General features: G+C 39.9%; 1 protein-coding gene across 1 annotated transcript; it reads left to right on the forward strand.

Annotated features, from left to right (window-relative positions):
• Positions 1-8,112: 8,112 nt before the first annotated feature.
• Positions 8,113-14,214, forward strand: LOC5565914 (inactive hydroxysteroid dehydrogenase-like protein 1). The gene is made up of 5 exons (XM_021848122.1): positions 8,113-8,348; positions 8,416-8,649; positions 8,764-9,158; positions 13,648-13,698; positions 13,756-14,214. The coding sequence occupies exons 1-5, from the start codon at positions 8,189-8,191 to the stop codon at positions 13,864-13,866; spliced, it is 951 nt and encodes a 316-aa protein (XP_021703814.1). The 5' UTR covers positions 8,113-8,188; the 3' UTR covers positions 13,867-14,214.
• The last annotated feature ends 1,508 nt before the right edge of the window (positions 14,215-15,722 follow it).

A 15,722-nucleotide genomic window follows, 5' to 3' on the forward strand; every position in this document is an offset into this window, starting at 1 on the left:
AACCAAATGGCTTGAAAACGGCAGAATTGCTTTGGCTAGAAAATTTTCCGACTTTTGTTCTTAGGTGAGATAACTGAGGGATGTTTTTTAAAGCCTTTATCGATTTCTTCGAATTACTTAAGCACAAGTCCAACGCGCACAGAAATATTCATTATATCAATTTTTTGATTTTTTACAAGAGTTGTCAAATAACATAGTACAGTGGGATTCCGTTTTTGGCATGCTCCGTTTTTGGCAGGCTCCATATTTGGCACCCCCCGATTTTGGCAACAAAATGGATCCGTTTTTGGCAACATTTTTAAATATCGTTAAAATTTGTAAGTTTTTGTGAACATCATCGTTTTTGTTGCTTTAGTCATTTCGACAACAGGTCAGAAACACAAAGACTGCATTCTAGCGCTCCATCTACGTCGATACTCCCCTAAATCCCACCAACTACTAAGGGCTATCGTAGGTGCTTATTTACTTCGGGAAGGTCATTGATCTTGCATTCACAACGTTTTATTGCAATACATTGATATTATTGACATCTCCACCAGTATCGCAACTAGAGACCAAACCTTTTTCAGGAATTCGTACTGTGTGACCAGCCCACTTGAGTCAGCCAGTTTAAAAAACACTTTTTCAAATTTGGAACAACTCGTTCGAACAAAGCACAAGCAATGACACAGGAGCGTTAGCGTAGTAGCGTATACTTCGTAGAACGAGCACTAACATAAGAGCAATGAAAAGTCTCTGACTCACACAGAGTTTCAATCATCAAATTTGTCTCACCTTTTCAGCTCACAGTTCTTATTATAATGGAATTACATATATTGCTTGTGTACTAGAAAACACACAGCAGTAATAGAAACAAATAAAGCAAAAAGCCGTGTGTCTTAGCTTTGAAGGAATTTCATAAAATAAATTGCGTTGTTCTAGTGAATTACAGAAGTGTAAACATATAATCCATAAAAAGTGTGCATATTTCAATGCATTTCACATATTTTTTAAGAACTTCATTTAATGCGCCATTTAATACCGACTTCATGACAAATGCATAACAAGGTCCAAACTACACTTTATTCTCAAAAATAATTGAAGCATGCGATAAAAACGATTTAAAGCGTATAATTATTATTTTTATAATTTTACAATTTGTTAGAGCTAGAGATTTTTGAAGAGAGGATCCAAATTTCTATACAAGATTTTTTATCAAAGATACGGGTCTCACGAAATTATCAAAAATGTTCCTTACGAGCTGGACCTATAAGATTCCTTACTGTACCCTTGAGCACCCTTAGGGAGTTTCTGATTTTTAGAACTTTCAAAGGATTCTTGAGGATGTCTGGAGATTCCTATGGGTCAATAGGTTCATATGGGATCCTAAGAACGTATAAATGGTTATTCAGAATCCTGAGCGAAATACGATAATTCCCAATAAACAATAAATATTTCTAGCAGAATACTGTGGGTTTTATTAGTAAAGAGTTTTTTTGACAACATTTTGGGGGCTTTAAAAAGGTTTTCAGTGAAATTTGGGGAACTAGTGATAACTTTGGAGAACCAAACTTTTGAAAATATTGGTCGGAGACTTGAAAATATTTACCAATATTGCAAGAGATTATAAGCCACAATCTCAAAAGTTCTAGCTAACCTTTCGGCATATGTAAATTCCTATCGGAATCTTAAGCGGGATCCTGAGAATTCTAGGCGAGCACTTGAATATTCCTATCAGGTTCTTAACGATTCATGGCAGGATCCTGCAAATTTCCGTTGATTCCATAAGGAAAGTTTAACATGTATCAAGCTCAACTTTAAAACAAAAATAAAACTCAGTTTTAAATACAAATCATTTAAAGTTTATTGGTTTATTCTTCGCCACATTTATGAATCGTGAGATGTAGTTGATTATGCTTGCCCCACTGACTGCAGTTAATCATTCGTTATGAGATGCTTTACGTTGCTAGGAACATAAATTAAAGCAGCCATTATAACTTATCGAATTTTGTCAAATTTTTCGAGAGGGCCTTACAGTTGAATTGCTCTTAAATGTTCAATAAACTAAAAAACTCATGCAGTCTTGTAAAATTCAGAGCATTTTTTTGTAAATTTGTCTTTGTTTAAAAATATAGTAATAATTTTCATTGTTTTCATCGTATTCTCACACAGTTTTAAATAAATGTCCAGTTCTTGAAAAAAGGTCACTTATACGAGTACTGTTTTATATGGCCCACCCATACAAATAGTATGCATAGAGCATATAAAAATAATTGAAGACATTACAGTGATTAAGGTGAAGATGAATCGAAGCTAAACCTCAATTTTTCAAGAGCACGGATCTGGAGAACCAAACATCCGTTTAAGCTGAAAACTTAATCGATTGGTCTCCACCAGCGAGTGACCAATCGATTAAGTTTTCAACTTGAGCGGGTGTTTGGTTCTTCAGATCCGTGCTCTTGAAAAATTGAGGTTTGGCTTCGATTCATCTTCACCTTAAAATTGTGAACGTATGTCACAATTATCATTACGAGGCTACAGATTCATAGCATAGTCCAACCCTACCTACGGAAATTGGCTTCGAAGAGGACCGTTCCGTTGTCTCGATGACATTTGATTCAAAAACCAATAATTGAAAAATAAAATTAAAAAATGGGTTCCGTTTTTGGCAACTGAAAATTTAGAGTTTGTTGCCAAAAACGGAATCCCACTGTAGCTAAACAAGGGACGAATACAAACATAGTAGTCGGGTTTAGAATTGGTACCACTTCTTGTACTGCATTTGGTCTCTTGGTACTGCAAAAAGCAGGCATTGCATTTCATCTCATCATTTGATCATCTGAGAAAGATATGGTTTGAATATTAGGATATTATCTTAGAGCTCTTTGATCGATCTTTCATCTTTGATGCTAGATGAAATCTTTTAAACACAGTTATCCATGCGGTTATCAGAAACAGTTTGGACAATGCCTAGAATTGGACAGTGAATTTAAAGTGCAAATATGGGGAGAGGTATATTCTCAGATATTAAATAATAACAAAGGGAAAATGTTGAAAGAAAGTGAATGACACATATATTATAAAGCCAGTTCCTAATTTCATTTTCGTTTGCGGATTTCAGCATGTTACTGTAGTAAACACAGGATTCGATGTGCGTTCCATTCAAAGCTGAATGTTATTCCGGAAGTTTAATATAAATACAAGAAAAAATAAAAACCACTCCACCCTTCTGCAGGTATTTCAAAACAAAAGCGTTTTTTTTTTATTTTGATTTTTCAATGTCGTTCGTTCATTCAAGATGGATCAAAGCCATTACATTAAAAAACAGGATTTTTCAGCGAGTCGGATGAGGTGATTTGAGGCGAATATGGCGACTCGTAAAGTACGCCTGAAAATGTAGCTAATAATACAAAAATGCAACATTTGCTGATAGCTCTAGCATGCAGTTTAGAATCTTTACAATTACACCTACTCATTAAGCTGCAGAATTTTTACTGGAACCTCAGCAGATGAACAGTATGGTAATCTAATAATCGTAGATCCGGAACATATTACTAATTCAAGTGATTTTGTACGTGCGCAAAGCTCATATGATGCGACGTGGTCTATCGTTATGTGGTCGGCATTCTCACGTTAGCACAAACCCTACGAAGTAAGAATCTTCATTAGATCTATTTTTAGGAAGCCTAGTAAAAGCGAAAAGCACACATTTCAATAAAAAGATGCTGTGCCAGTGCCATCATAGGGATATTATACAATTAAGCAGTATTTCAGTTCTTTTGTCACCTTTCTCAGCTTCATCATCCATAAAGCAATACTTTGTCTACGGCAAAGTTAGTTAGAAAAGATTTACTTACGTCAAATTACGTCATTGAGCAATAATTCAATTGCAATTCAATTTTAACGTCTTCCAAACTATTTTATACCTCGGTAGTAGCGACGATTCTCTAGTTTGAGACCAGTAAAACTTGCTCAGGTAAATCTATTTGTGAAATTATTTGTTTTAATACGAATTATTTGTGCTGTTCGGAATTTGAATCAAGGTGTTCGGAATATGAGACAGAATGAACGCAGTGTTCGGCATTTTAATCAATATATTGTTCCATACTTTGGCGTAAAAATAATACTAAACAAGGTAAAATAAACAATTTTATCGGCACACCTAACAGATAACAGTTAGGCTTTGCAAAGAAATTGAAATGTTCACAAATATCAGCTTATTTATGACAACCACATACATTTGAAGTCACTGTTGGCCTTAAGTGTTCGAAATATGAGTCAAATCGGAACACCTTTAATGACATTATAGACTTTGTTGTGTTCCCTTATATGCCAATATATCTCGGGCAACCGCAAGGAACATGGAGGTCTTTATTTCGTCTTTGGCTCTTCTAAGCACAACATTATTTTTCCGATTTTTCCCACATCTAAAGCACGAAAAATCATGGAAAATCGCAAATTTCACTAATTGAAAGATTAATAACATAAAAACAGCACATTTTGCACCGAAAATTTTGAGTGGTTTTGATTTATCGTTCACAGCTTGCAAAAGAAGCCATGGTATGAGGAATGGAATGTAATTTGCAGTTCCTCAATGCTATGCAGTGGTGGAAAAATTCGCATCACGAAGCACCTCACGAGGACAGAGCGCATTGTACCTTCGTGCTGTGCGTACACGAATTCTCTCTGCTCTTGGAAGTTTTCTCAAAAACTACCTTAAGCAATAAAACAGTACTTTTCAGTGCTACAAAAACAGTCCTTTTCAGTACTATTTTTTCTACTATTGATCCCTTTACGATCCTTGTTTGGACCCGTGCCTTCGATTTTTCGTTGGACCCGTTGGCGAAAGCTAGCGGTGGTAATCCTTCTTGGACACTGTCTTGGGAAAAAAAAAAACCTCTCGAAGATCACGTCTTCTTTCGTTTATTCACTAAACATGGTGGCAACAACAAACAAAAAGAAGGGTAAATCTCTGAATTCACAACTTCCTTCCAAAAAAGTGGGATTTAAAACTGTCACTAAACGTGGCAAGAATGGAAGAAAGGACGTTTCTCCGGAATGCAAACTTTCTTCCAAGGGTGAAATGAATAATTGTATCGAAATGAGCAATCAGTTCGATGCTCTAGACAAATTTTCCGAACACCAAATCGAAGCAGCCTCTAGCCCAGGCTCTTTGATTCAAGTGAGGAAGCAAACAGTGCCGCCTATCGTGGTCAGTTGTTCCGAATTTGGGGGATTAAGGCAGGAGATCTTGAACTCCATTAGGGGAATCAAGGTTTCCTTCCAAACCGCAAAGAAAGGAGACTGTCGCGTTTTGCCGGAAACTCTTAAAGATCGTGAACTTCTTCTCAAATATCTTGAAGAGAAGAAGCAAGTTTTTTACTTAAAGTCGTCTTGAAAGGTCTCTCAAGTGACTATAAGTCACTTTAAGAGCTCAAAAATGGAATAAATGATTTACTTGGATTTTCCCCAGTACAATTAATCATTATGAAAAAGAGAACCCAATCTGGCATTGTTCAGAAAGGGCTTTCTCAATCTTGAATAATATTTAGTTCACTTTAACAAAAAAGATCTAAATAATATTGAAGCTTTAGAAAAAACTAGACTTATGTTTGATGTCCCATGTCACAGGGATCATTTCCAGAAACCTGGAGGAAATTACCAGAACCCCACTCGGTGCCGTCGGTGCCAAATGTGGGGACATGGTACAAAACATTGCCGCATGAGTGCTCAATGCATGATATGCGGAGGTTCTTCTCACGCTAAAGACGTCTGTCCAGTGAAGGAAGATTCCGATAAGTTAGTATGCGCAAATTGCGTCAAATTTTTGAGCTTGCCCTTCGCGTATGCGAGTCGTCGCGACTCGTGCCAGGCAGATGAACAGTAATATCCGTTACGATAACGGTTGTTTCCTGAATTTGGCTGGTAGAGTATCGAACAAAGCTTATTTTTCAGTTAACAATCGCTTATTAAGAATCATATTCATCAGGAAGATTTTAATCATGCTCATTCACAAACTAATTTTAATCCGTCGGGTAGCATTGTATTTTTGTCATATAAGAGAAACGAACAATTTTGTATGGAAACTACAAGCATGTTGAAGAAATTGATTTAATCTTCATTTAATCGTGCAATTTCAACCAAATTATATCTGAAATGAAAGGTGAAGTCCTATTTTGTAAGGTCGGTGGATAAGATAACTAAAATGTATGTTAAATCATACTTTAAATTGTTTTGTATACATCAGAGAAATCAGTGTTTTATACTATTTTTAAGACCTGTAGTAAGCTTTGTGACGTGATGGAACACTTCTGAAAACGGCATCAGATTCAGCAACCCCAATTCTAATAGAGACACATAATTTGATCCTTGAGACACGCAAAATTGCCATTTTTGTTACGCTTTGTAATCAATCAGGAAATCGTTGCAATTTATGACCACCCATCGAAATGAGGTAAATGGTCAAAAATCAAAATCAAATGCATCGAATTAAGCAATTTTATTAGAATTTATATTGATACATGAGTAGAAGAATCATTCGATATCGAAAAAACTGACTAAATTTATTGAAATGTTTTTCATTTCCTCGCATTCCTTGGTCCATATATTGTTAACAAAATGTTAATAAAAGCTTAATTTTGTTCTACCCAATAAGGATGAAAGTGTTGCCTAACACAGAACACCTAGATATAAGAAATGAATATAATATTTGGAACAATACTAATAAAGAATAAAAAAAAATGTTTCGTCGGCAAACGATGATTCGATCTATCAACAAGTTGCTTGCTAAGGCGGCATCCACAAATTACGTAACGCTCTAGGGGGAGGGGGGAGTAGGCTCCAGCGTTATGGCTCATACAAAATTTCAAAACTTTTCATACAAAAAGCGTTACGGAGGGGGGGGGGGAGGGGGTCAAGAATTTCCAATTTTAGCGATACGTAATAAATGGACGCCGCCTAATTAATGTTGTCCAGTTTTACGGTAATATCTATCAGAAAACAAAGAATTATTGCTTTGCATGTAAAAACTGTGGAATGATGGAATGATACTTACAAGCTTATGCATGATGCTTTAGCTGTTGAGTTGCGTGAGCTACAAGTGCGCAACCCAGACCTCACATTCTTTAATAGCCGAATTTATATTGAATACTGAAAGTTGTCGTAAATGGTTTCATAAGTCTTCTCTAGATCATTTACTTTTTATTGCGTAACCTTTGATTATTGAAAATGAAATTTGGTTCATTTGTTGAATGTGGACCCAGATAGCCGTAGCGGTAAACGCGCAGCAATTCAGCATGACCATGCTGATGGTCGTGGGTTCGAATCCCACTGGTCGAGGGTCTTTTCGTAAAGGAATTTTTTTCGATTCCCTGGGCATAGAGTATCATCGTACCTGCCACACGACATACACAATCAAAAATGGTCAATCGGCAAAGAAAGCTCTCAGTTAATAACTGTGCAAGTGCTCATAAGAACACCAAGCTGAGAAGCAGGCCCTATTCCAGTTGGGATGTTATGCCAGAAAAAAAAGAAGAAGAAAGAAGTATTTAATAAACTTCCCGGCATACGTGGAGACGATCGGGTTCAGATTCAAGTTGGATTTTTATCACCCTCCCCCACGCCCAACAAACGTGTTTGCAAACGCAATATGCGCCACTTACGCACCGTAAAACGAGGTTTCTTTGATAATGTGATCCAGAACTTGCGAAATAAAATGAAATAATTTCTTTAAATGAGTTTTACTAAATGAAAGTATAATTGGAAAATATTAGTATGACAGTAGATGAAAGCGAAAAAAATTGAGGCGTAATAATTACATGTTGAAATGCCGCTCTGAAACCATTATTTGACAAAGTTTTAAAGAGTTCGTCACTTCTGTTTGACGCCTTGTTGTAGAAAAATTTGAATTGAATTTTGTCAATCAAATCAATATCTCGATTTGATAGTCAGAACTTCACTTCTGCTCGGGACTTTTACTTGATGCAAAAACATAAATTAAAAATCTTGAAAGCAGAATGCAGATGAATTAAGCTTTCTGTAAGAAACTATTTAAGTTTCCCCGTTTTACGGTACTGCGTTTGTTCCTAAGCATGGGAATAATCTCAGTGATTATCCGAGTAGAAGTACAACAATGAATCGAATGCATTTGAAGTGCTGCTTTCGGACAATTAGGTCCGATTTTTTCTCCCGCCTCAAAGTCTGAAACATTATGATGTTGCTGCTTTTGTTGGCAATCGTTGGAGCATACGCCACGGCTTGGTGGCTCTTGGAGAACTTAATTATCCCAGCTGCAATCATCACATGGAGTTCGCTCAGATTGTCAGCGAGTCGGAAGAAATCACTCGCTCAGCGGTATGGCAAGTGGGCAGGCGAGTGATTTTTATTGTAAGACGATAAATGTGGATTTGTTTCGATTACAAATATCAATTATTTCAGTTATAACCGGTGCTACCGATGGAATCGGCAAGGGCTATGCTCAACAATTGGCAAATAAAGGTATGAATTTGGTGTTGATTTCCCGCTCGGAAGCAAAGCTGAACAAGGTTAGTCAAGAAATCAGAATCGCGACGGGAGTTGAGGTCAAAACGATCGTGGCGGATTTTTCCCATGGAGAACCGATCTACGAGAACATCCGCGAGCAGCTCGAATCTATCGATATAGGAATGCTTGGTAAGTTTTAATGCAATTTTCTCATGCTTAGACTAACACGGTGGTACGCCAGACCTTTTTTTATAATAATGGCTAACCTTTTTTTTTTTTGACTAACCTTTTTATTATTCATAGTGAACAACGTGGGAGTGATGGGACGTTTAGACGCATTCGAAACCCTTTCGCAACAACACCACCTTCAGATTGTTAACGTCAACGTACTGTCGGTGCTCTTAATGACGCACATAGTCCTCCCTAAGCTGAAGAAAGCTGCCCGAGGCATCATCATCAATATTTCATCTGGATTGGCAGTCTTTCCTGGTCCATATGTCGCCTCGTATTCGGCATCGAAAAGTTTCGGTCACAGCTTTACGTTGGCCTTGCAGGAAGAACTTCGAGGTTCTGGTGTTGAGTGCCAACTTGTGGTGCCAGGTTTCGTCAGGACCAATATGATCGAAAATTTGTCATTCAAGAACATTGGAGGAAGGCTGCTGCCGGATGTCCATCAGTTTTGCGCCAGTGCCACGTGGCTGATTGGAAAAACGGATCAAGGTATCAGGTATCAGAAGGCCGGCTCCAAAGGCACGTTCCCCACCAGTTGGGAGATTTGTGCCATCGCCATATTTGAGCCTATTTCATCATCTACCCGATGGGAGAGGAAAGGGAAGGGAAAGATGGGAGGAAATAGGAGTGGGTCCCTTGAAGAGGGAAGATCGCATAAGCGAAATGAGAGCATGTAGCTCCATACCACAATGGGTTCGAACAGCGCCCTAAAAAGGGCACTGCAAAACGCGTGAGCGTAAAGAGAGCCTATAGCTCATTACCACAGCGGGTTAAGAATAACAGGATGTCCTGAAGATTCAGGCTTCTGTATTCAGTTTCACTTAATAAGTGTTTACCAAGTAATTGGAATCGCATTTGCGCAAAAACTGGACAGTTACATATCAGGTGATACGAAGTTCCATAATCGGAGTCACAACTATCACACACAAATGAGTCAGCACGCTGAATATTTGCCATGTGATAGTTGAGTCGGCAGTGGCCTGTCAACGCTCTGACCAAGAGACTGCAATTCTGCTTTGACAGATTTGTTAAATACTTCGCCACCTTTGGAGATGGCTCAGTAATATACAATTTTGTTTGACGACACGACTCCAAACTATTCCAATATTGCTTGTGCTGAGTTGCCGCCCAAGAGTTTATCTGAAGCTTCACCCAGCACTTCGAAATTGGAATAGCCGGCTCAGGGCCAATGAAGTCATGCGATGCTCCATCGCGAGCTAGCTCATCAGCCAATTCATTTCCAGCGATGGAAGAATGGCCAGGTACCCATACAAGGTTTACAGAGTTGACTGAATTCAGTTCCTCAATTTGAGTTCGACATGCGATAACAAGCTTCGACCTTGAGTTGGCCGAAGCGAGAGCTTTTATAGCAGCCTGACTATCTGAACAGAAGTATATGACTTTACCCATTACGCGCTGTTGAAGTGCTGATTGCACTCCACACATAAGAGCAAATATTTCCGCCTGAAAAACGGTGCAGTTTCTACCAAGTGAGTAAAACTGATTCAGCCTTAGCTCACGAGAATATACTCCTGCACCAGCTCTACCTTCAAGAAGGGAGCCATCAGTGTAACATACTATATTGTTTGATATACTTCTTTCCAAATAGCCAGACGTCCACTCTTCCCGTGAAGGGAATTGTGTGGTAAATGTCCTGTAAGGAAAGTTACAAGCAATTGTGAGATCACTTGGAGCAAGGACAATTTTGTCCCAATTCACCAAAAGTGGAAACAACGAAGTGTGTGTAGATCTACGATTCACTGGATTTTTCTCCAGTAGATCCAGTACCCATAAACGGTAAGAGCAAGAAAGTGCTTCTTGTTTAAGATATATGTGTAGTGGCGCAACGTCGAAAAGGGCCTCGAGCGCTGCTGTGGGAGTTGTAGAGAACGCACCAGACATCGCCATCAAGCACATCCTTTGGAGATGGCCCAATTTTGATTGGATTGTTCTCACTTCGCCCTTTTGCCACCACACAAGACATCCATATGCCAATATTGGTCGAACAACTGTTGTGTAAATCCATTTGATATATTTGGGTTTGAGGCCCCAAATTTTACCAAAGGTTCGCCGGCATTGACCGAAGGCCATGCAAGCTTTTTTGACTCTGAAATCAATGTGAGGTGTCCATGAAAGTTTGGAATCTAGAATGACTCCGACATACTTTACTTGATCAGTCACATTAATCTCAGTGCCAAAAAGACGTAAAGGTCGAATTCCATCGCGGTTTCGTCTTTCCGTAAAAAGAACAATAGATGTTTTATTCGGGTTAACCGAAAGGCCATATTGGCGACACCAACTCTCGACTACCTGAAGAGCACTTTGCATCAGGTCGAATAGGGTGCTTATGCACATACCAACTATCAGAGCTAGATAGTCGTCGGCAAATCCATAAGTTGGAAAACCGCAATTATTGAGTTGCCTCAATAGCGTATCTGCTACGAGATTCCACAAAAGTGGTGACAAGACTCCCCCTTGGGGGCATCCGCAAACACTCAATTTTCGAATCGCTGATTGACGCAATGTCGAGAAGAGATGTCGGTTTTTGAGCATTTGATGAATCCAATTGGTAATCATTGTAGGTAGCCCATGGTTTCGTGCGGCTTCCAATATGGCATCGAAAGACACGTTATCAAAGGCACCCTCAATATCCAAGAAAACACCCAAGCACGATTGCTTCTGAGCGAATGCTTTCTCGATATCGTATACAACTTTGTGTAAAAGAGTCACAGTGGACTTTCCAGATTGGTAAGCATGTTGATTCACATGAAGAGGCATGTTTGCCAAATAAACATCACGGATGTGATGATCGATAATCCGTTCCAGACATTTCAGAAGAAAAGAGGTCAGACTGATTGGTCTAAAACTCTTCGCTTCCTCATACGACGCACGTCCTCCTTTTGGGATAAACTTTACAGTAATATCACGCCAGGATTTGGGAATGTACCCGGTAGCAAAACTGCTTACAAGTAGCTTTTTCAAAACATGTTTGATAAACTCAAATCCCTTTTGGAGCAGAACAGGATAAATCCCATCCGCTCCTGGAGATTTGAAAGGAGCAAAACTATTAAGTGCCCATTGAATCGATTCAGTAGTTACGATACTGCGAGCCGAGGCCAGAGACTCGTAACTACATGAAAAGACATTTGATTCATCCGTAGATGCTATGTCCACACATCCGGGGAAGTGTGTATTGAATAAACATTCTAAAACTTCTTCATCGGAAGAAGTAAAGTCACCATTAGGTAAGCGAATTTCGTTCACTTGGAAATCCTTAGATTTTGCAAGAATTTTGTTCAACCGACTGACTTCACTCAAACTGGAAACATTTGTACAAAGGTTTTTCCAGCCGGATCGTTCAGCAGAACGAAGAGCCTTCTTGTAAGCCTTGCGAGCTGACTTGAACGACTCTGATCCAGCTGAACGGCGTCTGTTCCAACTCCTTCTACATTGTTTCCTGAGTCTAGTCAGATCGGAATTCCACCATGGGGTCCCTCTTGTAGTCTTTACAGACCGCAGAGGACATGCTTCTTCAAAAGCTTCCATAATGTAGGATGTTGTAGTATCAACGGCATCATCCAGATCACTTGGATTTTCAATGGACGGAGAATATCCATGAAATTTGGTCGCAACCAATTCAATGTAGAGTTCCCAGTTTGTTGACCGGGGATTCCTAAAACGCAAAGTCTGCGCAGTTACATTTGAATGTTCAAAGAAGATGTAGCGATGATCAGATAATGATTCCTCATCTGATACATGCCAATTCGTCAACTCGTGACTGATTCTATTCGAGCAGAGCGTTATGTCTAACACTTCTTCTCTATTAGAAACCATGAAGGTTGGGCGATTGCCTATGTTAAGTAATCCAAGGTCTGTACTACTTAAGTATTCCATCAGACTGGAGCCTCTCAAATTGATATCCGAGCTGCCCCAGATGATGTGATGAGCATTGGCATCACTGCCCACAATCAGCGGAAGGCCTTTTGTTACGCAGTGTACGACAACTCGTTTGAAGTCATCCGTTGGGGATGGTTCATCATGTGGTAAATATACCGAACAATAGACGTATTTCCTGTTGAGGTCACCAACAGAAACATCGATTGTGACAGCACATACATCTCTGGTAGTTAACTCAGAAATGAGTGTAGCAACGATTGCTTTATTAACGAGCACGCATGCGCGGGGCATGGAGCGCGAGTTTGCCATTTCAAGCTTGCTAAAAGTAGCAAAAACTGGGTCCACAAGGTTACCTAGATAGAAGTTCCCTCTACGAAAGTAGGGTTCTTGAACTAGCGCCACTTGGGCTGCACCATTTTGCATGAGTCTGCAAAGATTGATCGTTGCTGTTCTTTTATGCTGAAGATTGATCTGAGCTAACCTAACCGTAGCCACTACCCAAACTAGGCAGGATTAAGCTTTTTGCAATCTCAGCACGAAAAAGACCAGCAACGAAAAAACCAGATCGGTATCTATTTAAAGTCGCCAAAGGCGAAAGAGCACAGAATACACTGTGTAAAACGCATAATGCGAATCCATATAGGTGATAATTTAAATTAAATGTCAACATATTCATAATCCCACCCTTATTAAGCCTCAAGATAGAGACTGAAGAAGGGCAGCCGATTATCTCGGAGAAACACAAGGTCACCTGCACCATTGCTCCGGGTAGCACAGGAAGGACTCAATACTGTGGAGGGCGCCCTGGTACCCCACAGGCTCCGTTTGCGGTTAGGTTTTATTTAGACCCCCCTAACCATTCATTCTTAGGCACGGTACGCATCACACCATAAATTAGGGGTCACCTGTGAGGTGGACTTTTACCACCGGAACAGGCAATCCGTAGTGTTAATTCTTAGCCAGTTGAAACAACCGCTACCGACACTACGCGGCTATCTAGGCTGCTCGGGAAAAGGAGGTTAATATTGATGATTAACTCCTGACGTGCCCAAGCAGCCACTGATTGGAAAAACGGATCAAACGGCCGGACATTGGTATCAGGGCCTTTGGGTCAGTTCGGTGCATAAGAAATGAGTTACTAAGATGATAAGATTTCTTTCTTTGCAGAACGTGCTCAGCAACCTCGTTCCTTTCTCGATTCGGAAAAGAGTGACGGGACTTATATTCAAACACTTGCTGGCCGGACAGACGGATAAAGTTAAGCGAACAAGCCTGTGACATCACTGGTGATGGAGCAATCTTACATTATAATATATGTGAAAGGGTTGTTCATAAACCAGGATGACTAATTCTCCGATATCTATGAGAGGGAATTCTCTCTCATTCTTTCCAGACGACAATTTAAAAAAATTGTGTGGACTATAGATATTGGAAACACCAAAAGAATCGTCTTTTCAATACATTCACATGGTTCATGAAGGGTGCTTGCAAAAACGTCAAGTATTTTAGTTATTATAATATGTGATAATCGTTTGTCAACCTTGATAAATCCGATGATATGTGTTGACTGTTACTGCTGTTTATATAAATTAATTGAAAAATAAAAACTTGCTTGTGTCTCAACAATTGCTGAGAAGGTTTTATTCCTCAACTGAATTCGAAATTCCTTTCATAAATCGTTTTATGTCATCGAGCAATCGGTACCTATCCAAAAATAAACGAAAAATAACGGAATAAAGGCTTCCCTTTGCAATGACGGGTTGGAAGAAATCTTCTTTCCCGATCTACGCATTTGCGTCGTCGTTGACTATCTTGACGTCTTGTTTTGGGCACTCTCCGTAGGCCTTATCCAGGCTCTCATAGAACTCATCCTTCATGTCATCGGCCTTATCGTTCGTTGGCGCATATGTGCTGATCAGGCTGTAGTTGAAGAACTTGCCCTTCATTCTCAACACACAGATTCGGTCGCTTACCGGTTTCCACCGAATAATTCGCTTCATATGCTTCCCAATCACTATAAAGCCAACTCTACGTTCTGCTCTGTTGCCACCGCTGTAGTAGATGTGGTACTTGAAATAAATGTTGGCGATGCGGTCCACCGCTCGGAATTTACGTTCTCCGGTTCTCGGCCAGCGTATTTCCAGGATAGCTGCCACGTTCACGCCGACATTCCGCAGTTCACACGCGCTGGTTCATTCAAAGTTCTCACGTTCCAAGATCCAACTTTCCTATCGTTATCCTTTATTCGTTGCCGGGTCTGTAGCCATAAAATCAATCCGTTTTCTCTACCTTTGCCTTTCTTGGTTGGTGAAGAGTCTTCGATAGGCCACCTAACCAAGGTTGCGCTACCTACATCGTGCTAAAATGGCTGCCTCCTCGGTGCTGACACGATACTTTACACAATCTTGTTGCATCGTATATGTTGCTTGAAAATATGGGCATTGTACAGAACAAGGTTGATCGTCAACGCTCAGAAGGTGATCGGCGTGCTCTTAATATCGTTAAACAATCAGCGAAATATGCGAACGGTCATTTCATTGTGGATCTTCCGTACAAAATAACCACGCCGTTTCCGGAATGCCGTATGTTTGATTGCACATTAAAAACCCCTAAATTACGACCCTGTGCCTAACTGGAGGCCGTCAGCTTCTGCAGCCAAAAAATCAGAAAACCATCCATTCTACTGGCTACCTACAAGCAGCGATGCAGTGAGCCTAGCCGAATCACCGTACCAATACGAAGCATGGATCTCCCAGGCATCCAGTCTTGCACTCTCTAGGCGATCCCAGCATCCATCCCAGTCATCATCATTATCATCATCACCATCATCACTGCCGTAGGAGTGATAAGGAGGACCTGATAAGAGCAGCGAGAATCGCTCTGAGAACCAAGGAAGTAAATCATCGCAGCGGATCCATAGCCCGAAGAGTTGGAGCAACCTTCAGTCCAATTGTATCAGGTCACCAAGGCACACGGGCGGTGGACCCACGGCCGGTTAATTTTAATCCGTTTTTTATATGTGTTAGTTTAAATTTGATAGTTTAAGCCAAATAAACCCCTTTGCATGTTCGTGATTAAGTTTTAATAAATGTAATGTTTCAATAGTCGCGAGTGTTAAGTTTGGTTGGTGTAAA

Source organism: Aedes aegypti, chromosome 2, assembly GCF_002204515.2.
Source record: "Aedes aegypti strain LVP_AGWG chromosome 2, AaegL5.0 Primary Assembly, whole genome shotgun sequence".
NCBI lineage: Eukaryota > Metazoa > Arthropoda > Insecta > Diptera > Culicidae > Aedes > Aedes aegypti.